We start from the raw sequence: 25466 nt of genomic DNA on the forward strand, positions 1-25466 counted from the left end.
TTGAAGATTGAAAAAGGGAGAGAGAGAGAGTTAGTTGAAATTGAAGAGACCTGGCTGAGGATATTTGGAACGTGGAGAAATCGTTTGGAGAGAGTGTATGTGCTAAGTTCCATGCCTCTTATCCCCACAGATTTGGGGGCAGAAGTATGTTCTCTTCAAGCTGTAGTGTGAGGTCTGAAGGATGTCAGATAGGGAATTTGATAAGTGTTCCCTTGAAGTTAGGTAACTTGGTAGACTGGGATCTGACTCATTCCTGAAGCAGCCTTTGGCATCAGAGGGAAGACTTGACTTGAGAAGTACCTGCACTTCCTTCAGTATGCGTCAGAGGACTATGCTTTCAGGGAACTCGATAAGGAACTCAAGAAAGAAATGGAAACTAGGGATCATTTAAAATGAATCTTTCCAGGAGAATTCTGCCAGGGAGTAAGTGATCCTCAGCACAGAGATGCTGGTTACCCTCAAATGTGGAACTTGAAGGGAAGTCCTGAGTGACCTGCCCTTTCCCTGTACCCATTACCCAGGTTATATGTCTACTGAGTTTTCTTAAATGTAGCACATATAGGAGGAGTTCACCTTGGAAGATTAGAAATTGGGACTTTAAAAAATTGATGCTCAGGAAAATAGGGAATAAGAATGATGTTATGAAGTACACTTCCTACACATACATTAGATATTTTTTATATTGCCATTTGACTCAAGATAGATTTTATTATGCAAATTAAGTGGAAATTTTTATGATTATCCTATGAGTTGGTGCTGTGTTAATTTAGCTGTCTCACATATCAAATTGCCAATCTCCAGTTTGTGATACATATGAAGCCCGAAAGATTTTTTTTTTTTTTTGTCTTTGCCATTTCTTTGGGCCTCTCCCGCGGCATATGGAGGTTCCCAGGCTAGGGGTTGAATCGGAGCTGGAGCCACCGCCTACGCCAGAGCCACAGCAACGCGGGATCCGAGCCGCGTCTGCAACCTACACCACAGCTCACGGCAACGCCGGGTCGTTAACCCACTGAGCAAGCGCAGGGACCGAACCCGCAACCTCATGGTTCCTAGTCGGATTCGTTAACCACTGCGCCACGACGGGAACTCCACCGAAAGATTTTTAAACATATGGAACTGCTTTTATAAATTACCCACCCTTATGTCAGGTTATGAACATTTCTAAACCCAAGTGATTTTTCACATTAAGATGATGTAGGATTAGGTTTGCCTACATGCAGCAGAAACCACAAATCAACAGTGGCTGTTCACATAAGGTTTTATTCTTTTATGTAAAGAGCTAAAGGATAGCAGGCCAGCACTGGTATGGAAGTTCCACAGATTGTCAGAAACCTACTGCTTCTAGTTTTCTTCTCTTCCATTCTTTGTGTAGGGCCCAAGATGGCTGTGGAAACATGTCATTTGTCCACATCCTATGCAGCAGGGAAAGAGTAACAGAAATAGGACTTTTCCTGGAGTTTGTGTGGGAAACTCCATGTACTTCTTCCAGGCCATGTTCATATATTTCTTTTTTAAATTTAAAAATTTTTTATTTCTTATTAAAATGTAGTTGATTTACAGTGTTGTGCCATTCTTTCATGCCATGTTGTCCAGAACCAGTTACTGGTCATATCTAAGTATAAGGGAGATTAGGAAATGTATTCTGAAACACCATGGGCCCAGACAGAAATTGGGGTTCTATTATTAGTAAAGATGGGTGGTCTAATATTGGGGGACAACATTTACATTTGATATAGGAAACACAGAGGTTAAGAGTGGGCTCTGGACTCAGACGGCTTCTCATTCATTCTTGGCTCCACCACTTACTAGGTTGTAACTTTGGTCAAGAGTTTAAAATTTTCCATTTCTTTATTTCCTTGGGTGTATAGTGGGAATACAGTTTTCATGAGCATTTAATGTGAAGACATTTAGAATGATGTCTGGCCATGTGCTGTTGTTACCATTATCCACATGATTTATTGCAACTCATTAAGCTACAGCCAGTATAGCCTCTGGGTTTTATTTATTACTCTAGCTCTAGAACTTAGTAGAATGCCTGGCACTTCATAGATACAGATGGATGAATGAATGAAAGAGCCAAACTGCATGTTTGAGTTGTGGAGCTTCTGCTTTTCTCTCTGGTTTGCCCCATCATTACTTGGTCCCTCTTAGTCTCAGTTTTCCATTCCTCAAAATGAAGATAAACTTTGCCAAGAGTCCTTCCCTTTTCCCTTCAGGTCCACTCTCCACCCTTTTAAACCATTCTCTATGCCAAGGAGGCTGACCTTTATGGATTGTACCAGTGAGCTCTTTTGCCCTCTGGCTTCCTATGAATTGCCCGGAATTGGCCCATGGAAGGCACCGACAGGCGATCAGCAGTGGGAGGAGAGTTGGCTTGGACATTTATTCCTTTTCTTTCCTCTCTGCAGAACCATAGTTTGGCAGTGCCTATGTGCTATGGATTGAATGTTTGTGTCCCCCCAAAATTCAAATGTTGAAATTCTAACCCCTAATGAGATAGAATTAGGAGAAATTGGGAAGTGATTAGGTCATGAAAGTAGAGACCTCATGAATGGGATTAATGCCCTTATAAAAGATACTGAAGAGCTCCTTCCCCCTTCCATTGTGAGGATGCAGTGAGAGATGGTTATCTATCTCCTAGGAAATGGACCCTCACCAATCACTACTAGTGCCTTGAACCTTGCCTTCCTAGCATACGGAATTGTGAAAAGTAATTTTCTGTTGTTTATAAGCCACTCAGTCTATGATATTTGTAGCAGTAGCCTGAACAGACTAAAATACTGTGTGTCTGTTCAGAAAGACATAACTATCAAGCGACCCAGTCATACAGCTGTAGATCTTTCTAGGTTCCATAACTGCCCTACCCTATGGCTGCTGATATTGCTGCCTTTGTGGTACTTCATCATTGTTTGTTGATTTTCTGATTTCTGGTCACAGATCTTTCATTAAACTCTCCTCATTTCCCCATTTGATTGTTCTTTTCCTTCTGTAACCATAATTGTGGACAACACTCAGGGTTGCTTTAGGAATTTAGAGAAATGATACATATAAAGTACTTAATATGGTGTCTGATGCAGAATAAGCAGTCAACAAACTTAAAAGCCCCAGTGCTATTATCTGTTTCCTTTTACTACTCATTATTTCATGTTTGGAAATGTCTTTGTTTCATATAATTTTCAGTGGTATTAATTGATTTATTGAAATATTTTACTGTCAACAATGATTAGAGCCTTGAGTTCCCATTGAGGCTTAGCGGAAACAAATCTGACTAGAATCCACGAGGATGCTGATTCGACCCCTGGTCTCACTCAGTGGGTTAAGGATCTGGCATTGCCATGAGCTGTGGTGTAGGTCAAAGACGCAGTTCAGATTTGGTGTTGCTGTTGCCATGGCATAGGCCGATGGCTGTAGCTCTGATTCAGCGCCTAGCCTGGGAACTTCCATGTGCCACAGGTGTGGCCCTAAAAAGCAAAAAAAAAAAAAAAAAAAAAAAGATTAGAACCTATCTAAGGTTAATTTTGGGGTCAGCCTCACACTTTAAAACAAAATGATGGCTAGTAATGTTTTTCCCCAATAGATGTTTTATTTTTTAGTAAATATAAAATATGAAGCCCATTTCAGTATCCCTTACCATTGACTTGTGAACTTGAAAGTCCATGAGGAAGAGTAATTGAACTAAGAGCATAGACATCAGAGCTGGGAAATTGTGCTGAGAGGCTGCTGATTGGGGAGGTTGAGGTCTTAGAGGGCAGTGGTCAGAGAAGCCAAGGAGTAGACCAGAGAACCAGATTTAGATACTGTAGTTAAAATTGCTTTGAGTAGTGGGTTCTTAATTTTACAGAGCCTTTTTATACTTAACAAAAATGGACCAAAGGAATTTGACTCTAGCTATGATACTCTTATAGCTAAAGCCTTCAAATTTATAAACAGTGGTTTCTTTCTCTTTCTTTCTTAAACAAAATCTATGTGATTAATGTAATCTCAGTCTTCAATGGATGTCTTAGGGAAGCTAGTCTTCAGGTTTGGAGAAAGTAATGGGTTCTCCCAGTGATGGTGAGTTCTGATTCTCTGCTCTGAGCATCCATATTTGTGACCTTCTAAAATTTTGATGAGAAAAATATTGAATCTTTAGCATCCATTTTTGTCCCTAAGATTCTCTAGATATTACTCATGATGCTTCTGCAGTTGGAAACATCCTGCAATTTTCAGATTTTTCTCATAGTAATTTGTTGGTAATTCATTCAGTTATCTTCTGTGCTAGAGAGAGAATGACTGATGATGATGATGGTGGTATCTAATGTCCTATTACAAATTTGTTACAGTTTCTTATTTAGAGAAGTTAAAATATACTAACCTTGAAAAGGAAATAGAAAGCAGCACTTTCCATTTCATGGAAACAATCCATTTTATTTTTATTTTCTAACAAATCATAGTAAGGAATTGCCATTTTCACATATTTATGATGAAAGAGTTAATTAATATGAGACATTTCTTATTTTTTAATGTTAATGGAGTCAACAGTTAAAATCAGAATGTACTTCAGCAGAAATATATTTTAGTACTGAACATTTTTGACACTTTATTTTTCTTATATGTGGCTTCTATTTCTCCAGGTTTGGAAATCAGAAACACACGAAAAAATGGCACAAGTTTATTTAAACACAGAATTTACTGAAATAAAGAGCAAGGCTTTACTGAACGAGGAAACAATAAGCTCTGGGATTATCGAAAGGTATGGTTAATACTGTCTTTGGCTTAGAACAGGCACATGCAGGAAAGGGTTTATTTAAGTAGTAAAGAGCTGCACATTACAAACCACATCAAGCATAATCAACACAAGCTTTCATGCTTTCTGTTCATGACATTCCCTCTGGAACTCCCTTTCCGTTTTTTTTTTTTTTTGGCATTTTGCTATTTCTTGGGCCGCTCCCGCGGCATATGGAGGTTCCCAGGCTAGGGATCGAATTGGAGCTGTAGCCACCGGCCTACGCCAGAGCCACAGAAACACGGGAACCGAGCCACGTCTGCAACCTACACCACAGCTCATGGCAACGCCGAATCATTAACCCACTGAGCAAGAGCAGGGACCGAACCCGCAACCTCATGGTTCCTAGTCGGATCCATTAACCACTGCGCCACAGCGGGAACTCCTCCCTTTCCCTTTTTTGTTTGCCAGTCAGCACTACTCATTTAGATCCAGCTAAAATGACATTTCTCCTTTACACACATTCTTTCTGTCCTTCCTTCCTTCCATCTGTCCGTCCATCTGTCTGTCTTTTCAGAGCCGCACCTGGGGCATATGGAAGTTCCCAGGCTAGGGGTCAAATCCAAGCTACAACTGCCAGCCTACACCACAGCCACAGCAACGGGGGATCTGAGTTGCATAGCTCACAGCAACGCCAGATCACTGACCCACTGAGCAGGGCCAGGGATCGGACCTACATCCTCATGGATACTAGTTGGATTTGTTTTCACTGTGCCACAACAGGAACTCCTTACACATTTTTTCTTGTCGTGATTCTTACTACCTAGGTTTGAACCTCATTTCCACAATTTGTGAAAGTTATGTGGTATCTATAATCCTCAAATTTGTAAAATGGGAATTAGAAAAGTATCTACCTCATAGGGTTGTTTTAAGTTTAGATGAAAAGAAATATGAAATACTCATAAAAATATTCCCTGATATGTAGAAGGAATTAGGTAAGCTGTCACTAATTAGAATTAATTGCTCTTATAGTGTTCTCTGAGCAGTTTGTTTATCTTTTACAAAGCAGTTGGGCTTACAATTTCTAGTTATTTATATGAAAATGTTTCCTCTAAGATTGTTCCTTGAGGATAGGAACTCCTTCTTAGTTATATCTGTAGTTCCTTCAACCTGGCACTGTGCCTTTCCATGGAAATGCATGCCATAGACTTTGTCTTATATTGTAGTTATTGGACAAAACACTGAAATTTCTTTCCATTTACTTATTGGGACATTTTATTTTGCAAAACATATTAAATTTGCAAACAGTGAAATCCTTTAAAAATAATTATAATGAAGGTTCGGCTCCCAAATTAGTTTTGTATGGATTTTAAGGTTTGCAAATGCCAGTCTGACATGTTTTCTAAAAATTGTTAATCTTGTTTCCAGGGACACTGGATTGCCTGCGACAGGTTTTGGAGCTCTCTTTACTAAACACCCACCGGATTGGCGCAAAATGTTCGTAGTCCCTAAACTGCTGCAGATTGCACAAATTGTTTCTTAATGATTCAGGAAATTTGTTTGCAAGGTGGAAGGGTGAAGGGTGAACCAAGGTCAACAAAGCGCCCTTTGTGTGGCATCTTACAGGCTTCTTTCCTTTAACAAAAGCTTTTTTTACCCATCAGTATACAAACAACAACAACAACAATAGTAATAGTAATAATAGTCAATTCTCATTATTCATGTGAATTCTCTTACTTGCTAAAATTTATTCGTAATCCTCAAATCAATACTAAGTGCTGTTGCATTCATTCATGGGTATGCATAAAGTGGCAAAAAATTTGAGCCACCCGACACACACATTCCTGGCTAAAGTATAACAAGGTGAGGTTCTGCCTTCTAGTTTCACCTCTCATACTGTATGAAAGTGTCCTTTTCAGTCTCTTTAGTGTCATGGCTTTTGTATTTTCTGTGGGTTTGGTTGGTAATTTTGCTGTTTGAAATGGCTTCCAAGTATAGTGCTAAAGTGCTATCTAGTATTCCTGAGGGCAACTGTGACGTGGAGGGAAGGGAAGTCTGTGACATGCCTTATGCAGAAAATAGGTGTTAGATAAGCTTCCTTCAGGCATAATCTTTCTTATAGTGCAGTTGGCCATATTCAATGTTAATGAAGCAACTATATATTGAGTAAAGTGTCTTTAAACAAAAGCACACAAAAAACAAGGTATCTACTGATTGGCTGATGAAAATGTTGTGACCAGAGGCGTCAAAGAACCTAACCCTGAATTTCCCTTAAGAGCAATGATTCAGTATTTGCTAATTCAATGTTTACAGTGACTTTAAAGAACTTTACTGTGAATAACGAGAATTGACTTTACAGCAAGAAACTACTTTTTTTTTTACTGATAAAAGAAATAAATTTCTTTTGGGGACAGTATGACTTGTTACTAGAGAAAATAAATTTCCACTCTCTTTCTAAAGAAGACAACTTTCATAATTTCTGTAATGATGTATAGAAAAGATGAAATATAGGTTCAAGCATGAAAAAATTTTGTGTTGGATTATATATTATGAAGATATGAGTATGTATCACCACCACTGACAATTTAGATCTTTTTGCTTCCTTTCAGAACTCACTGGCCTTAGAGCTAAGCTATTTTGCAAAGTCTGCCTAGCGTGGAGGTGGAATGTACCCTAAATTATAATGCCCCACCCCATTTCACAGTCCTCTGTTGTAATTCTATCCAGATGTTCTAAGACTGCAGGTTCTAATCTTCATTACGTCAGTAAGGCTTGTCTGGTCTGTGCCCACCACAGCCTGCTGTAGCATCTCTAAGTAGCCTGGAAGATCCACAGGGAGCATCCTCAGAATGATCCTTGAGGAGGGTGGGCTTTTGGCATCTAGAACATCCTTCTAGCTCCCTTCCTTACACTGAAATCTAGAAATTCCAGTAACGACATTAAAAAAAAAAAAAAGAAAGCTCAGCTTTGTTCTTCCCTAGTTTAAGAACTTTCAGTTGTTCTCCATTACCTACTTGAAAATTGAAGCTGTGCAATAAAAATGTAATTATCCAAACCAAAAAAAAAAAAAAAGACATAAGAAGACAGAATGAATTCAGAGTTTGGTAACTACATCAAAGCTCTGAGAAACTCTTTAGAAAATGATGGCTAGAGCAGGAGAGAGCTGAGGGATGGGAGGAGGGGAGGAGAGAGAAGAAAGAGTTTGAAGTCTCTAGATGGAGACTTGGGCCAATCCAGGTTGAAAGCTGGGATCTTGGTGGGCCAGGCTTGGATAGTATCTGAGTGAGTTCTATCTATTATGTTTGCAAACTTGAATTGTATATTCAAAATTGGATTTTTCTGCATTGATTTTGATGACTATTTTCAGTTCAGGGCAGAAAATGCGATAACCCAAGGGCTCTACACAATACAAAATTTGAAGCCAACAATCTTCTTCCCTGCAGCTCTGATCTCAGCATTGAGATCTGTAATGCCAGCACAGATAACCAGTAGAACCCTGAGCTGTCTCCCCCAACTCCAATTAGGGGAAGCAATCTTGGATCTAGAGGAACTAGGCAGTAAGTATTATCTTGAGGAGAAAGAAATGCTAGGGAAAACAAATGCAGATAAGCCCAGAGAAGTGCAGTGTAGGCAGTTCTTATCTCCCATACTCACAGTGAAGACATTAACCAAGCCTCCCGTTTCAGTGGACCACTTATGTAGTCATCAAAAGCAGAGGTAACTGATTGTCTTAGGAATAATACAGATGAATTCCCAGTCTTAAAAAAATTGTCACATGTAAAGAACAAAAGCATCATGAAAAATGACAAGTTATAGGCAATCTATACCAGAGGAGGACTTGATGGGACAAATGTAACCGGAATTTAAAACCAATAGAACAGAAATTTAAAGCTTTACTACTTGGGGAAGTAAGGAAACAGTTGAAATGTAAGGTAAAATAATAAAAACCAGGTTGACAACAACTTCCCCACAGAAACACTGGATCCAGTAGCATAATATTAAGATGTTGAGCCACACAGGAAGTCCTTAATATTAAGGTATTGAAAGAACAAAATTTTGAATCCAGAATTATTTAAATGTGAGAGTCAAATGAAGATATCTTCAGGCATACAAGTACTGGTTTCAGGCTTACTGTCTTGTCAGGAATAACTGCATTACTGGTCAAAGTATATCAGGCAACTATTATCAAGTGCTGGATAGCAACCACTGCAGTTCTGTGCTCCTTAAGATGAAAAAAGAGCATCACTTACTCTGAGGTCACTTTTCCTGGCTGCAGCACAGGGAGGTGAGCCCAAGAGTAGAGCAGTGCTATTGAGCCAGGAGGCAAGAGTAGGAATTTAGAGCTTCTGCTGTAACTGAAATTTACAGTAGGACAGAATAGGAAGGACAAAAGGAAGTTGTGGGTGGAGGTGGGAACAGAAGTCTGCATGGAGTTTCCCTCAGGTTCTTGGTCAAGGGTGGGGCTCTGAATGCACTAGCAACATAGTATATACTCCAGTTTTTTAAAAAAATCAAATATAACTACCTCTAGTGTATTCTGAAATTTCACAGTGGTGCTTCTCTCCTGTGTGGTAGATTGTGTAGTAGACTCCAGGACTATATTACCTGCTTTCAAATCTTGGCTCTGCCACTTAACTGTGTGAACTTGGGCAAGTTGCTTAACCACTTTACCTCAGTTTCTTCATCTATAAATAGGAGTGAAAATTATTATTATTATTATTATTTGCTTTTTTAGGGCCGCACCCACCACATATGGAGGTTCCCAGGCTAGGGGTCTAATGGGAGTTACAGCTGCTGGCCTATGCCCCAGCCACAGCAACATCAGATTCGAGCCACATCTGTGACCTACACCACAGCTCATGGCAATGCTGGATCCTTAACCCACTGAGCGAGGCCAGGGATCGAACCCGCAACCTCATGGTTCCTAGTTGGATTCATTTCCACTGTGTCATGAGGGAAACTCCAGGAGTGATAATTATAAAGTCACCCATGTTATAGGGTTGTGATAATTGAGTACGTTGATACATATAAAACAGAATAGTAACATATGTATACATGGTAAATGTTATGCAGATCAGCTGGGCCAGACATTTGGCAAACGCTTTTAGTTTAGAAACTCTTGTATTTCTGTTCAGGAAAATATTCTTGATTTCTTTTTTGTTTTTTTGTTTTTTTTAGGGCTGTATCCGGGGCATATGGAAGTTCCCAGGCTGGGGTGTATTGCAGCTATAGCTGCCAGCCTATGCCATAGCCACAGCAATGCAGGATCAGAGCTGCACCTGCAACCTACACCACAGTTCACGGCAATGCCAGATCCTTAACCCACTAAGCGAGGCCAAGGATTGAACCTGCATCCTCATGGAGACTAGTCAGATTTGTTACTGCTGAGCCACAACAGACACTCCCCTCAATTCATTTCTCTTGTCCCTTTTCCATTCTCCTTGTTCTTGTAGGCTTGTTTTTATTTTTATTTCAAAGTCTTTTAAATTTGATTTTAGTGAGCTTTTTGAGGAAGCAAGATTTGAGGTGTACATTTAATCTGAATTCTGAAGTCATCCAGTTTCATGTGAAAAGTCACCTTCTCCGGAGGACCTTCCCTTCCTACTGTTACTCTCAGCCTCAATGGTAGGTCCCCTGTGGGTGTTCATAGCACCAGTTATTTCTCTATCCTAACTCTGTTCATCTAGATTGCAATTACATGCCTTCTTATTTGTCTTTCTTGCTAAATTCAATGCTTTGAAGCACAAGATTATTGCAGTTCTCCCCCACTGCTAACAGAGAGCCTGGCCTATAGCAGATGTAATTAATTTCTTGAATGAACAAATTAATTATTTCTAATATTAAACAACAAATTATAATGGAAAAGGGATGACTAATTCCTATTTTATTTGATTTAGGACTTTAAGGCCTAAAGAGCCAAAGTTGTTCTCAATTCTGTTCTGGTAAATGCATTAAAAGACACGGTCTTTTAGAAAATCAGCCCTTCATTAGTTTTACTTTTTTTTTTTTTTTTGCTTTTTAGGGCCAAACCTGCGGCCAATGGCAGTTCCCAGGTTAAGGGTCTAAGTGGAGCTGCACCTGCCAGCCTACACCACAGCCACACAATGCCAGATCTGAATTACGTCTGCTTATGGCAACGCTGGATCCTTAACCCACTGAGGGAGGCCAGGGATCCAACCACATCCTCATGGATACTATTTGGGTTCTTAACCCACTGAGGCATGATAGGAATTCTGCCCTTGTTAGTTTGAATTGCTAGAATTACCTGTTTGCTTTATTTGATTCACAAGTATTAGAAAGAAATACATGAGCACCTTCAACTGTCCTCTACTAATTCCATATGTAATTCTTTATTTCAGTTAATGTGCACTAATTATAGGACTTCCAAACAATAGAATACTGTGCTGTTTTAGAATCTGCTCTCTTGAATATTAAATATTCTTTTGCTCCTTGCCAACTGTACAGCTGTAGAAGTTAAATGTCAACTTTAAAAGTCAATGAATAAAAATGAGTTTGTTCAATGGACCAAAATAATGTGCTTCAACTTACAAAGGAAAAGCTGTGATCATAATGTAAATTTAAACTTCAGGTTACCTTAATGGAAAAAAATCAGAATACAAGTTTAGCTTTGTTATTAAGGAGACATTAGTCAGATGCATTTATCTTAATTTTAGATAACATCCATTATGTTGTGATGGCATTTGACAGTCTATTTCTTTTCTCACAACTCAACCAGTGGCCCACCTACTCTATTTTGAACTCATGTGAAGAAGACACACACTTTTCCTCCTTAAACTGGTAGCAAACATCTCAGTGGAGCATACTGAAAATCAGAGCAACTGGAATGTTGATACTACTGGACTTAACACTCCTAACCTTAACTGAAGAAAAGGGCTTAGTGGATAATTCCTTCCACATATGTTATAAATGGAGATACATTTTTGTGTATGTGTGTGTCTTTTTCTAGGGCCGCACTTGCAGCATATGGAGGCTCCCAGGCTAGGGATCTAATCAGAGCTGTAGCTGCTGGCCTACGCCAGCGCCACAGCAATGTAGTGTAAATATAATTTTAAGATCTTATTTCTTAGAAGCCCTTATTTAAATATATGTATGTAATCATGCATGTTCCTGTATAATGGTTCACAAAAGAAATTTGTTTTTTTGAGGGAAAAGCCAATTTTGGCATAGACTATTTGCTGTGTAAGAAGCACATGGGCTCCTTGGTCAGTTTAAGGACAGCCCAGAAGTACAAATCACCTATCAAAAGGTAGAGAAGAAGCAAGGCAGACTTCTTACAGGGTTAGCTCTAGTTAGTGTGTCTTGTAATTTTTGCCAAGTTTCATTGACTTCCGGTGGTAGTGATTAGTCTTTATTGTTGAAATTTTATGATAAATGTCTTGCTTCCAGAATTCATCCAAACATTTATGTGATCCATATGACTGGAGAAGAAATGAATTAGAAGCGTTTTGGATCACTGGGTAGCTTTTTGGACATAGTGTGGTTTTTCAGAAAGGGCATGATATAGGAAAACAGGAGGCATATATTCTACTTTGGCACCTGAATTAAACTTGCTGTGTGACCTTGTGCTGGCTAATAACCATCTCTGGGCTCCATTTGTTTCCGTCTGGAAAATATGAAGATTGGACCAATTGAGCTGTAAAGTCCTTTCCTACTCTGAAATTTTATAGTTCTAAGGAGAAAGGCATCTGTAGTTGCATAAATGGGCAAGTTAAATGAGGCCAAAAAGTACTTCAGTTAATGTTCATTGTTGGCATTGAGCACTTATCCATGTGTGTGGAGTGATTACCTCACAGTAGCAGTAGCAAGCTTAGGCTACATTGTACTCTCAATATTCCTCTCACTGGGGCATTTATCAGCTGTAAAACCTTTAGCACTCTTCAGAGGAAAAAGACTGAATATGAGTAGCAAGAGGTTGTTTTTTCGTTTTTTGTTTTGTTTTGTTTTGTTTTTTTTCTCAAAGTGCAAGGCATTTACTTTCTTTTTTACTCAGGCACTTGTGCTGTGGCTTGTCTCTTGGTAAAAAAATACTACCTAGTTGTTGAATATTTTTCCAAAAGAAAAAGAGTTTAAAAATTGTCCCATTTTGATGATGGTGAAGATGATGAAGATGACAACAAAACTGGAGAGAGGAGTGGTAAAAAACTGTGGAATCAGAGTGATAAGGACCTGCATTCAATTCTTGATTCCCCTTCTTATTCATTGTAGGACCTTTTGATTCTGTGTGCTCAGCTTTCTTCTTTTGGTTAACATCCTCTCTCCCATTCAGTGTAGTCCAGTTAGCCTATATGATGAATGGGCTGATTCTATTCTCTACTCCCACCTCTCTATAAATCCAAGGGTTGGACATATGACCCAGGCCAGGGCAGTCAGAAAAGACTTGGAATTTTGTACAAGATGCCCTTCTATGCTCCAGGTGACAAGTTATAGAGGGCATGTTAATGCTAGGGGAGCATCTATCTATAGATGAAGCTGCATGTATGTGTGCGAGAGAGTTCTGATGATATTCTTTTTATGTGTGAAGTTTTTTCCTTTGTTATCCTTCATCATGCTTGATTTGGGTTTCTATAACTTAAAACTTAAGAGTAATATTATTAATAACAAGTACTTAGATGGTGCTCATTATATGCCAGACACCATTATAAGAGTTCTACATATGCTAACTTTTTTGTTCCCTGCAAAAGCTCTGTAAGTTGGTTGCATCATTATTGCCTTCTGTGGAGGGGGAAAAAAGGTAGAGAGAAGTCAAGTAACATGAACAAACTTTCACAGCTGGTAAGTGATAGTGAGCCAGGGTTTGAACTGAGACAGTGTTACACCACAGCTCATGATCTTAGCCACTCTACTACGCAGCCTCTCTGAATGATAGATCTACTAGGACTCTGAACATCACTTTCCTCTGTAAACATAGAGATAATAATTGCTACATTTAGCCTTGAGCACCAAGCTCTTAAAGGCAATACTGGTGAAAGATCCTTTATCTCTTTTGAAGTTTCTAGAATCAAACTTTCCATTTTTCAAATGACCTGGGCTCTGTGTTCCTATGACATGCCTTGGTCAGTGTGATACTTTTCCTTTATGAAGCCAGAATCCTGCCTGAGCTCATATCACCAATCTGAGCTCCTTGAAATGGGCAGCTGGGCTGGTGATGAGTGACGATGACTTTTCTAATTGGCCAAGTGTGCTAAAATGACTTTAGAGAGTCTACCTAAATGCTAAATGCTTTGGGTTATTTCTGCATGTAGGGTGTCTTTCCTTGGCTGATGTACATTGAAGCCAAATGGCTAAGTAGGAGGTGGGACACTTTTCTGTTTGTTAATACTTGGAATTGTGACTCAGGTCCTAACTTGGGTTATATGCCTTAGCTCGGGAGTGTTTATATATATATGGCCATAGCATATGGAAGTTTCTGGGCCAGGGGTTGAATACGAGTCAAAGCTGCAACAACACTGGATCCTTTAACCCACCGCACTGGGCCAGGGATCAAACCATGCCTCCACAGAGACCTGAACCACTGGAGTAAGATTTTTAACCCCCTGCACCACAGCAGGAACTCACAGGAGTGTTTTAATGATGGGTAACAATAACCTTTTATATTGCTATTCTTGTAGGGTAATTCCAACAATTTGAAAAGAAAATCTATGTGAAAGCAGCTGTGCCTGTTAGTACCTGTTAGATCTAAAGTTTTAGCAGGACAGTAGGTCGATGGCTGACTCAGACCATCCTTTTAATTTTTTATTGGATCTAACTTCATTGGAGTAGCCATTCAGGTTACATTCATCAAATTGAAGTTCAGATTTGTGTAATCAGATGTGCTAAAGAAGGCCCTCAAGATAAAATTATGAAGGTAAGCTTATTTTATTTATTCACTGTAGTCTGCAGTGGTGGCCACCAACAATTCTTTCCCTCTCTGTACACGCATGCCACAGCTCCTATCAAGAAGCAGAGCTTATTTGTCTGGGCTGGCCGTATAACTGGCTTTGATCAATAGAATGTAGCAGAGTGACTTCTGAGACTTCTGAGTACAGACTTTAAAGGGACTGCTAGCTTCTGCTTTCTAATTCTTGGACTTTAGCTGAAATGCTCTAAGTAGCCCAAGACACATGGAGGGGAACCAAGGCATTGTATTTGACAGCTGCTGCTGAGCTCCCAGACAATAGACAAAACTAGTAGCCAGCCATGTGAGTGAGATATCTTGGATATTCCAGTCTAGTAAAGTACCTGGATGACTGTAGCTCCAACTGACATCACATGGACCAGAAAAACCACCCAGCTGAGCCCGTCATCCCATATTAGAGATAGTAACATGGTTATTATTTAAGCCAGGAATATTTAAGCCACAGCAATAGGTAAGAAAAACAACCTTCATGTCTCTAACTACCATGATTATATGGCTATTACTACCATTGTTTGGCCTGTAGGTATAGTTTTTGTCATTGCTGATCTATCAGGCATGCAAGTAGCTCAAACTTTTGGGACTGATGAAATAATAAAACAAATGAGTGGAAGAGATTTTCAAAATGTTAATGTTGTAGAATTTAATCCTGAACTTCATTTTATCCCATGCTCGTAAATGATGAGCCTGTATTACTAATATTACTCTTTATCATGTTGAAAGTTTATGTAGTTGTCGTAAATTTATTGTTATTTATAATTCCTTAAATATCATAAATTTATCATTATTTATAATACTGATTTTTAAGGAGTTATAATAATGATAAATAATGATAAAAGTAGTAATAATAATTACATAAAGCCTTCAGTGGGTCCCAGTGAATAGTACTGTACTATGCATCTTTGAGCCACACAGGAAGTTTCACAGGGAAGTTGGTAGTTTCACTCCCCAAAATTACAGAAGTCTTTGCTGCTATCCATATTTAATTTGATTCTGTATTTGTTATTTCATAGTTAAATTATTACTCTAACATGTAGGAATAAATGTTCTTTTTAATGGCTTCCAAAAATTAAGAAATTATATTTGTTTCATATATCTGAGTTCATTCTTTCAACAGAAACATTTAATGAGTACCTACTATGTATTAGTAATATAGAGACAAAAGACACCCTCATTCCTGAAGTAGCTCATTGTCTAATACATGAGAAGAAAGAGAAGCAGTCAGGAGTTCCCCCTGTGGCTCAGCAGTAATGAACCTGACTAGTATCCATGAGGATGAGGGTTCAACCCATGGCTTTGCTCAGTGGGTTAAGGATTCAGCATTGCTGTGGCTGTGACATAGACTGGCAGCTATAGCTCCAATTTGACACCTACCCTGGAAACTTGCATATGCCGAGGGTGCAACCCTAAAAAGAAAAAAAAAAAAAAAAAAGGAAATAAAAAGAAGCAGTCAGTACTCATGTAACAGTAAGGAATGCACTGTGCTGAAAGTAACAGAAAACCTAACTAACAGCAACTTGAATAATTAAGGAATTTGGTCACCTGGCATGAAATATAAGAAAGTTCAACGTGGCACCTAAATAGTGTCATCAAGGATATGGGGTCTTTTTTCTTTCTTTTCTACTAGCTTTACTAGGTAGTTTTCATCCTCAGTTTCAAGATGTTTACTCTGTCTCCCAATAGCATTCTGTTCTAGAAAGGAACAAGTATGAAAGCGAAGAGGTAAAGGAAACCTTCTTTAGGATCTTCATTCTGCATCTATTGGATAGGCACTGGCATGGCCACCCTTGGTTACAAGAGTCATCTAAGTAGAGAAAGACAAGGGAGAAGGGAAGTTAGAATAGGTATTGAATAAGCCAACCTACACACTGCAACATGCTAGGGTAAACACAGTGAAACCTGAGTTGAATCAGGAGATATGAGTTGGAGTTAACCAAAAAAATGGAAGAGAGAAAGCACCCCAGGCAGAGGATACAGGACACACAAAGGCAGGGAGGAGTAAGACCTGTGATGGGCATGCCTGGTTCACAGGGTACAAGTTTGCAGTGATGATCACCAAAGTTAGAGTTGTAGAGGACAAGCAAGCAGGGCCTAAAAGCTCTGTTAAGGAATTTGGTCTTTATCTGCAGATGAGAGGGAAAGGTTTTCAAGTGTGGAGCAGGGATGATCAGATTTGTGTTTATAAAGCAGAATACAATTTGGTAGGCAACTGAGACTACACTGAGAAGACTGTTGAACTAATCGAGGCAAGACATAATAAAAGCCTGAGCTTTGGTGATGGTAGTGTGGAGGGAAAGAAGGGTTCAGATTTTAGATACATTAATAGAGAGTAATATACATATACTTGAGGATTGGTTAGTTATGAAGGTAAAGAAGACTCAAGATTGAATACCAGGCTTCTAGCTTAGGCAGTTGGGGGTAAAGGGGGCCATTCATTGAGGCAGTGAGGATGGGAGGAAGAACAAATGTCAGATAGCTAGTGACATTTGAGACTGGAGCATGAGAGAGGTCACGGACCCAGACAGACCCAGTTGCTAATATAAATATCTTAACTGGTTCTTCTGCCTCCAGTCTTATCCCTTTCAATCCATTCTCCCACCCTGTAGCTTGAAGAATCCAATCAAAATGCAAAACAAATCATGTCCTCTATTGTTTAATCAATATCATTATAGTATTATTTTTTCTTCTAGTGTTAATGACCACATACTAGGTGTCTAGCACTGAGCTAAGGGATATCACACCTTATTTCATTTAATTCCCATTCTTTGAAATGAACACTGCAACTATCTCCATTACAAAGTGGCTCAAAGAGGTAAAATAACTTCCCAAAAGTTCCTTACCTAGTAAGCACCAGAGCTGGGTTTTAAACTCAGTCTGTGTGACTGCAGAGCTTGTGTTGTCCTTAACCATTATACTACATTGTCTTTCATGCTTAAGTGGATAGTATATCCTTCAAAGTACTTTCACATGCATTACCCACCATCCCTTTCCTCCTAACATTCATACAAGGTCATCTGAGTAGGTATTTCTTAATTGTATAGGTGAATAAATCAAAGCACAGAGATAATAAAAGACTCCAATTCCTCATTAATTAACCTGTCCATTCTATAAATACACATGGATCAGATACCAATGAGAGAAATTAAGATGCAGAGGGTTTAAGTTACTTGCTGAAGCCTCCATGACCACTTGGTGGTAAAGCAGAGACTAGAATCTCTGGGTTCAATTCTGTGTTCTTGATGGGAGGGGAATACTGCTTTTAAACTGCTAGAGAACTAAGCAAAGGCTTGACTGCATCAGGAGTAAAAGTAGATTCAAATTATTCTCAATTATGGAGTTCCCGTTGTGGCTCAGCAGTTAACAAATCCAACTAGGAACCATGAGGTTGCTGGTTCGATCCCTGGCCTTGCTCAGTGGGTTAAAGATCCGGCATTGCCGTGAGCTGTGGTGTAGGTCGCAGATGTGGCTCAGATCCCGAGTTGCTATGGCTGTGGTGTAGGCCTGTGGATAGGCTACAGCTCCAATTAGACCCCTAGCCTGGGAATCTCCATATGCTGCAAGTGCGGCTCTAGAAAAGGCAAAAAAAAAAAAAAAAAGAATATATAGTCTGCATTTTATCTTTCCTCATTAACTTTTACCCATTAACTTCTTCAAAGTAGATTTCTGAAAAATAGCCCTGACATTCAGCAGTTGTGGAAGAACGCTCAGATATGGTCTCCATGACTTCCTCATAAAACAGAAAAAAGAGTAAATGACAAGGGATATCCATTTTAGCTCAATATGAGAGATTTTTTTTAAAAAAATTGGTTGCTGTTAAGAATGAGACAGAATTTCCCAGAGTGGTTTTAAGCTCTCCCCTTCCCTTGTACCACATAGAGTCAAGTAGAATTCCCTCTGTGGCTCTGCTTGTCCTAAATAATGGATGCTTCTTCTACTGCTGCCAGCGATGGGATAAATTCCAAATTATTTCTCTGCTTCCTTGAGTTACTTAGTTAGATTCACTCTTAGGTGGAACCCTCTGATTTGTTGATTCGATGTCACATGCTGTTATTTTGGCTGCTGGGAATCTGGGTGAGAAAATACTTACCCCTCCCCTTGACAAAACAGAAAAGAGGCAGTTGACCTTTAAAGTTCTTTCAGATTTAGAAACTGTGATTCCATGAAACATAATTTGGTCCTAGATTTTGGTACATCATTTTGTCATAGAGCATTCATGTTACCACTGGTGTTATTGCAGGTGTGGGTCTTTTAAATAATACAATGACTTTAATGATAACTTCAATATCAGACTCCTTTTCCTTTCTCATAAAACACCTTTAATTGTTTTCTACCTTCAACTGCTAAAAGTTGAAGAAGGTGTGCGTGGCAAACTCTGGGTGGTGCTGGGTGAAAGCCAGCTGTCCAGCTTCCAAGCGTCCTTTCAGTGTGGCATTATCTTCGGGAGTTTACCAGCATCTGGTCTTCAGTTTTACATTTCAAAAAAACCCATTTTATCCACACTTTAGAATTTATCTGACTCATGGAAATTGACTTGTGCTCATTAAACTCACAAGAAAAGCCAAAATTCTAATTAGTTAATTTAATATGAGCTGTAAAATGTTCAAGCACACCAGTCATGTCAGCCTAATAAAAGCATTCTCTCTCAGTTAAAAAAAAAAAAAGTATAGAAACCTAACTATAATCAGAAGGATGTCAGTGTGTTTGGCATCAGAGCAAAGGGAGTTAGTTATATGATTACAATGATCAATGGCCTCAGACTTCGACTGCTTGATTATAAGTCAGGACTCTTTGGCTGTAAGTGAGAGAAGGCACAATTAAAATTATCTTGGGCCAAAAGGGGAGTTAATTAAAAAGAGTATAGAGTATCTCATGGAGCTCTGGGAAAATCCATTGAAGAGTTGGGCTTCAGAGATTGCTGGAATCAGGACTAGAAAACTTCCGTGTTTCTCTTCCTGTTTGCTTTGTTTGCACCCTCTGAGAGTAGGGACATTATATCCCATGGTGCTCATCACAGGAGAGTGACTGGTCCTTTTCCTTTGGTGGTTATTAAGAAATCCCAGGGAGAACTCTGACAGACATGGGCTGGAGGCTGATAATTGCAAGCACCTGTTCAGCTATGGATCGTGAGGGAGTGGTAGAGCAGGGCCACATGGCATAGACTTGCTCCTGGTGGTTACAGACACGAATTAAAGACATTATTGGCTGACATAATTTGGATTGGAGCCTTGACACTGATAAAACTACAACTCTGTACCTAAAACCGGTGAAGTCTGGCTTATGAGCCAGGACACCTCTTCCTCAGGATATTCCCCAAACCAATGCCTCCCTTACTTTCTCATCTTTTACTTTCCTGAGTTTCTCTGAAGGCCATCTGTCTTTTGATGGACTCGATCTTTCTTTTATATTCTTTATTTGACTACAGCTCTAAGAGGGTATCAAAGAGGAAGATCAATGTTGATTTTCCTTATTTTTATTCTCAAAGGCTATCATTTGATTAAATATTTCACTTAAAGATTGTTATTGCCTTCTTTGGATTTATAAGAAAGGAGTGGGGAATCACAAAGAGATTATAAGTAACTATGACTGACTGAAAGTCATCATTCATTGTTATAAAGGTTTCCATTTGGTCAAGTCACATTGCTTTTTCAATCTTTTGCCTCAATTTACTTAGAATTCTCCTTGTGGATCTCTTATATTTTAATTTGCTTTTGTTAGTTTATTCATTCAGTAAATTTTTCAGTGCCTACTTTTATCTCTCTCTGTGCCAGGAGGTGATAATAAGGAGAGGGAGAAGGGCCTGAATATGTGGAATGGGTTTCTGTCTGCTTTAGGTGAGTTGAGGGATGCCAATGCTGGCTTGCCAGGTCAGCCCGCACAAAGCAAACTCTTGATATTTGGCTAATAACCATAGCATTTGAATCATAACTTTGGATGAAATAAAACAGGGAAACAAGTTCATTGTCATCTATTCATACTTAACTATTTTAAGATAATAGAATATTTTCAAATAAAGTGATTTTTAGACACCCGTCTAGTCATTATCCAGTTATAAATTAATATTTTCACCATAATTTGTTTCATATCTTTTAGAGAAATGATTTATCTAGCCATCTAACATATCCACCTTATTTATGGGCATTAGCTTCCAAATTTTCACTATTACAAATAAGAGTTTATCGAGTATCCTTATATGTGTCTCCTTGAGTATGTATGCAAGAGTTTCTTTATATTGGAAAATAGATTTGCTAGGTATTAAATACACACATTTTCTTTTTCTTTTTTCTTTTTCTTTTCGGGGCCGCACCCGCAGCATATGGAGGTTCCCAGGCTAGGAGTCTAATCAGAGCTATAGCCGCCAGCCTACGCCACAGCCACAGCAACGCAGGATCTGAACCACATCTGTGACCTACACCACAGCTCACGGCAATGCCGGATCCTTAACCCACTGAGGGAGGCCAGGGATTGAACCTGCAACCTCATGGTTCCTAGTCAGATTCATTTCCACTGCGCCATGATGGGAACTCCAAAATATACAAGCTTTCAATTTTGAAAAATATTGCCGCCAATAGTATTTTAATTCTTTCATACCCTTATGAACATTATAGAATATTTTTACCTTTTACCAGTCTAATGGATATAAAATGGTACCTCGTTGTTGTTTTACTTTGCATTTCATTGATTACTGAATTTAAGACTGAATTTTTTTTTCTTTTTTGGCTGTCCCATGGCCTGTGGAGTTCCCAGGCCAGGGATCAGATTCAAGCCATAGTTGCAACCTACACCACAGCTTCAGCTGGATCCTTAACTCACTGTGCCAGGCCAGGAATTGAACCTTTGTCCCAGGGCTCCAGAGATGTTGCTGATCCCGTTGTGCCACAGTGGGGACTCCAAGACTGAATTTTAAGTCTGAATTTATTTTCAAATATCTATTAGCCATTCTGTTTTCTTCTACTGTGAATCACTTCGTTATTTTAAAAAATCCTTTCCCCTCTGCCTGCCATGGATTTTATCTTTTATTTATTTATAAGAATCTTTTTTTTTTCTGGGTACTAATATTGTTTATTTTGGTTAATTTTGTAATACCTTCTTCTAGTCTATGGCTTCTCATGTAACTCTGTAGTATCTTGAGCAATAGAAGTTTGTTTTAAATCGTAATTTAATCAAGACCTACACACAAAATGTTGGAGAGTAAACCTTTAAGAACTATTTTATACACACACACACACACACACACACACATATATATACACAAACACACACTCATATATACTCTTTCACATAATATATATTAGAATAATCCATCTATAAAGGAGTTACTTTAAGTCCTTCAAAAATTTTATAATTTCTCCATAAATATCTAGTCAATCTTCTGTTAGCTGTATTCCTGTGGGAACCTCAGATATTTTGAGTTATAAGTGGGATTTTACCACTTTATACTTTCTTTCTTTCTTTTTCTTTTTTTTTTTTTTAGCTTTTTACGGCTGCACCCACGGCATATGGAAGTTCCCAGGCTAGGTGTCAAATTGGAGCGACAGCTGCCAGCCTGCGTCACAGCCACAGCAATGCAGGATCCTAGCTGAACCTACAACCTACACTACAGCTCATGGCAACACTGGATCCTTAACCCACTGAGCGAGGCTAGGGATCAAACCTGCAACTTTATGGTTGCTAATCAGACTTGTTTCCCCTGCGCCACAGCAGAAACTCCTCTTTATGCTTTTTAATTTCTTATTGCTGGTGTATGGGTATGATTTTTTTTTTATTGATCTTGTATCCAACAACCTTCCTGAAACTTTCTTATTTTTATGATTTATAGGTTCTCTTGGATATTCTTATAAAATAAAAATATTTTTCTTCTATTCTAGTTATTATACTTGTGCTTCTTTTTCTTGTTTTACTGTATTTGCTAGAATCTTCAGTACATCGAATAGAAGTGGTGATAGAGGACTTCTATGACTACTTGGGAAAAATGTTTCTTGGGATGATTTTAATAGCTTAGTTGTGATTCTCATTTATTGTTTCTTCTCATAGTAATGCCTCCTTTTTCTGTTCATTTTAAGTATAATGAATTTTCCTAGACTGAAAGAATCAGATAATTGTACAAAGGGTGAATGAGAAATTTGGACAGTTTCCTCAATATCTTCATTCAAGAGTGCCCTCTTCTGTTGAATCAGTGAAGTGAGCTTTATTTCATTAATGACGTCTCTTTTGAAAGAGTGGTGTTTCTAGGACCCTTAATTTCTGAGCTTGATTTTTTATTTTTCCTTACCTAGCTAGTTCCTCAGAGGTAGCACCTTCTCAACACTGTTATTGTGGTCTTGCATACTTTCCCAGTCTTTTTATTGAAAAGCCAATGTTCAGGAGTTCCCGTCCTGGCTCAGTGGTTAACAAATCCGACTAGGAACCATGAGGTTGCAGATTTGATCCATGGCCTTGCTCAGGGGGTTAAGGATCTGGCATTGATGTGAGCTGTGGTGTATGTCACAGATGTGGCTTGGATCCTGCATTGCTGTGGCTGTGGTGTAGGCCAGCAGCTGCAGCTCCGATTAGACTTCTAGCCTGGGAACCTCCATATGCTGCGGGTGCAGCCCTAACAAGAAAAAAAGACAGGAAAAAAAAAAAAAAAAAAGACAAGCCGATGTTCAAATCCTCTGGTCTCAGATTTATTCTCAGTATTTTCCTATCAGAGGAAGATGCCCTCTTTTTGGAGGTGATGTCCTCTGTGTTTCATCCCCACCAGGGACTTGCCACTCTCTCTCTTCTTCCATGTAATCCACACCTGATTTTGCGATAGCATGGGCCCCAGATTTGACTCTACCAATTCCGGATTGTTCTCTCATCTGTATGTAAACAGAAATTTGTAGTCTTCTCTAGCCTCTGTTCTGTTGTGCTTTATGCATGGGCAGCTGTGTGATCTTATTTGTTTTCCTGTTGATCTCTTTGGTCTTGGAGGATGTATGTAGAGATTTTGATATAAAGAACCAAAGGATCTAGGTATATGTTCAGTCTTGCTCTCTGTGAATTTGTTATTTTATCTTTGTGATTCTATCACTTTTTGCCTTATATAGCCTATCTGTTATTAGGTTTATTGATTAAGGATTATTATATCTTTCTGATGACTTGTTCCTTTAATCAGTAGATAATAATCTTTATAACTAATAATTTTTTATTCAATGTTGATTACCTATGCTATTAACATAAGAACACTTCCTCTTGGGAAATATTTGCTGGATATATCTTTTTACATCCTTTTATTTTCAAACTTTCTTTGAAAATAATTTTATCTTAGTTGCAAAAGCATAGAGTTGAGGATGAAATCAACCAAGACAGTAGAGTAGGAGGACATGGAACTCTCCTTTCCCCATGAACATATCAGAAATACATCTACATGTGGAAAAATTCTCACTGGAAACTAACTGTAAACTGGCAGAAAAATCTCAGTGGAACCTAGGCTGCCAGAGAGGTCCACATGTAATTGGGTAGGAAGGGAAGAAATAGGGGAGCTAAACCCCCTTGGCTGATTGGAGGACCACTGGGATTAATAGGAGAGCTCTAGGAAGCCTGGATTCTGAGGCAGGGTAGAGAGGATGAATTAAAGACTCCTCTAGTGGCTGCTGGGTTTCCTGCATCCACCCTGGCACTTGTTGCAACCTAAGCTAAGCAAATGTTCTAGCCTTGCTTACTCCATATCACAAGGTGGCACTGGATCTAGGGCTGCCATGCCCGTGGTGGTGGTGGTGGTGGGGGGTGGCCATTGTTAATGCAAGTACCTCAGAGGAAGCCCAGAAGCCTACTCTGACAGTGACCAGTCCACACTAACTTATGCTCTGATGAATGCCAAGAGTCAGCCTGGGCCCACTTCCTTTGCAGTGCTGCCCACAACAGGGCAGGGGTAGTGGAAACTTGGAGGAATTATCAACTGTGAAGGACAAATGGAACTTGGACCCTGAACAGAGTGATGGAAACACTTGCTGCCACCTGCACAAGCAGTACATAGGAAAAAGCTTGGATCTCTATCTGTGGCCAGAATGAACCAAGATCCTGCATAGGCTTCACTTGCTTCAGCACGTCCCTCCTCTGGGGCAAGTGTCTCTGTGCTTTGAAAGAGGGAAGCATGCACTTGGAGGGAACAGAACCAGCTCAGGCTCAAACCTCATGGCTTCTACTTCAGCAACATAGGATCAGACCCCACCCATGATAGGGTGGTAAGGGCCACTGAACAGAGGGGGAGTCCCACATCACACCCATCTCCAGCTCTAGCTCCTTCATCTCCAACACAATTAAAGAGATAGCTATCAGCACATCCTGAGTAAAGACATGACCTGTGTCATGTCAAATCCAGCTCTCCCACCAAAGGCATTGGGTACATGCAGTCTGTATAATGATGCTCCCTCCTAAGGACACCACTTTGGGACTGCAATAGGTAACTGTTTCACCTAAATTTATAGAAGTAGAGAAAGTTAAGCAAAATGAAAATGTAGAGAAACTGGTCTCAATTGAAAGAGCAAGAGATAACCCCTGAAAAAATAATGAAACAAATTTACCAGATAAAGAATTCACAGAATTAGCAATAAGAATGTTAACTTAATTAGGGAAAAGAATAGATGAATACAGAAAGAAAAAGACAAATATCATATAATATTACTTATATGTGGAATCTAAAATATGGCAAAAATGAACCTATCTACAAAACAGAAACAGACTCACGGACAGAGAGAACAGACTTGTAGTTGCTGGGGGGAGGGGGAGGATCTGGAGTGGATTTGGAGTTTGAGGTTAGATGCAAACTGATACATTTATAATAGAAAAGCAATGAGGTCCTACTTTTTAGCACAGGGAACTATATCA

At 39.2% G+C, this 25466-nt stretch overlaps 1 protein-coding gene across 5 annotated transcripts in view; it reads left to right on the forward strand.

Moving 5' to 3' along the window:
- The window catches only part of C1H9orf135 (chromosome 1 C9orf135 homolog), a 226189-nt gene that overhangs the window by 104083 nt on the left and 96640 nt on the right, over positions 1–25466 (forward strand). For all 5 annotated transcript variants that reach the window (XM_021064725.1, XM_021064735.1, XM_021064704.1 and 2 more), the window contains 2 exons: positions 4614–4732; positions 6134–6202. In XM_021064725.1, the coding sequence (XP_020920384.1) occupies positions 4641–4732; positions 6134–6202 (161 nt within the window). In that variant the 5' untranslated portion in view covers positions 4614–4640. The remainder of the gene's footprint in view (positions 1–4613; positions 4733–6133; positions 6203–25466) is intronic.

The sequence above is a fragment of the Sus scrofa genome, chromosome 1 (assembly GCF_000003025.6).
Source record: "Sus scrofa isolate TJ Tabasco breed Duroc chromosome 1, Sscrofa11.1, whole genome shotgun sequence".
Classification (NCBI taxonomy): domain Eukaryota; kingdom Metazoa; phylum Chordata; class Mammalia; order Artiodactyla; family Suidae; genus Sus; species Sus scrofa.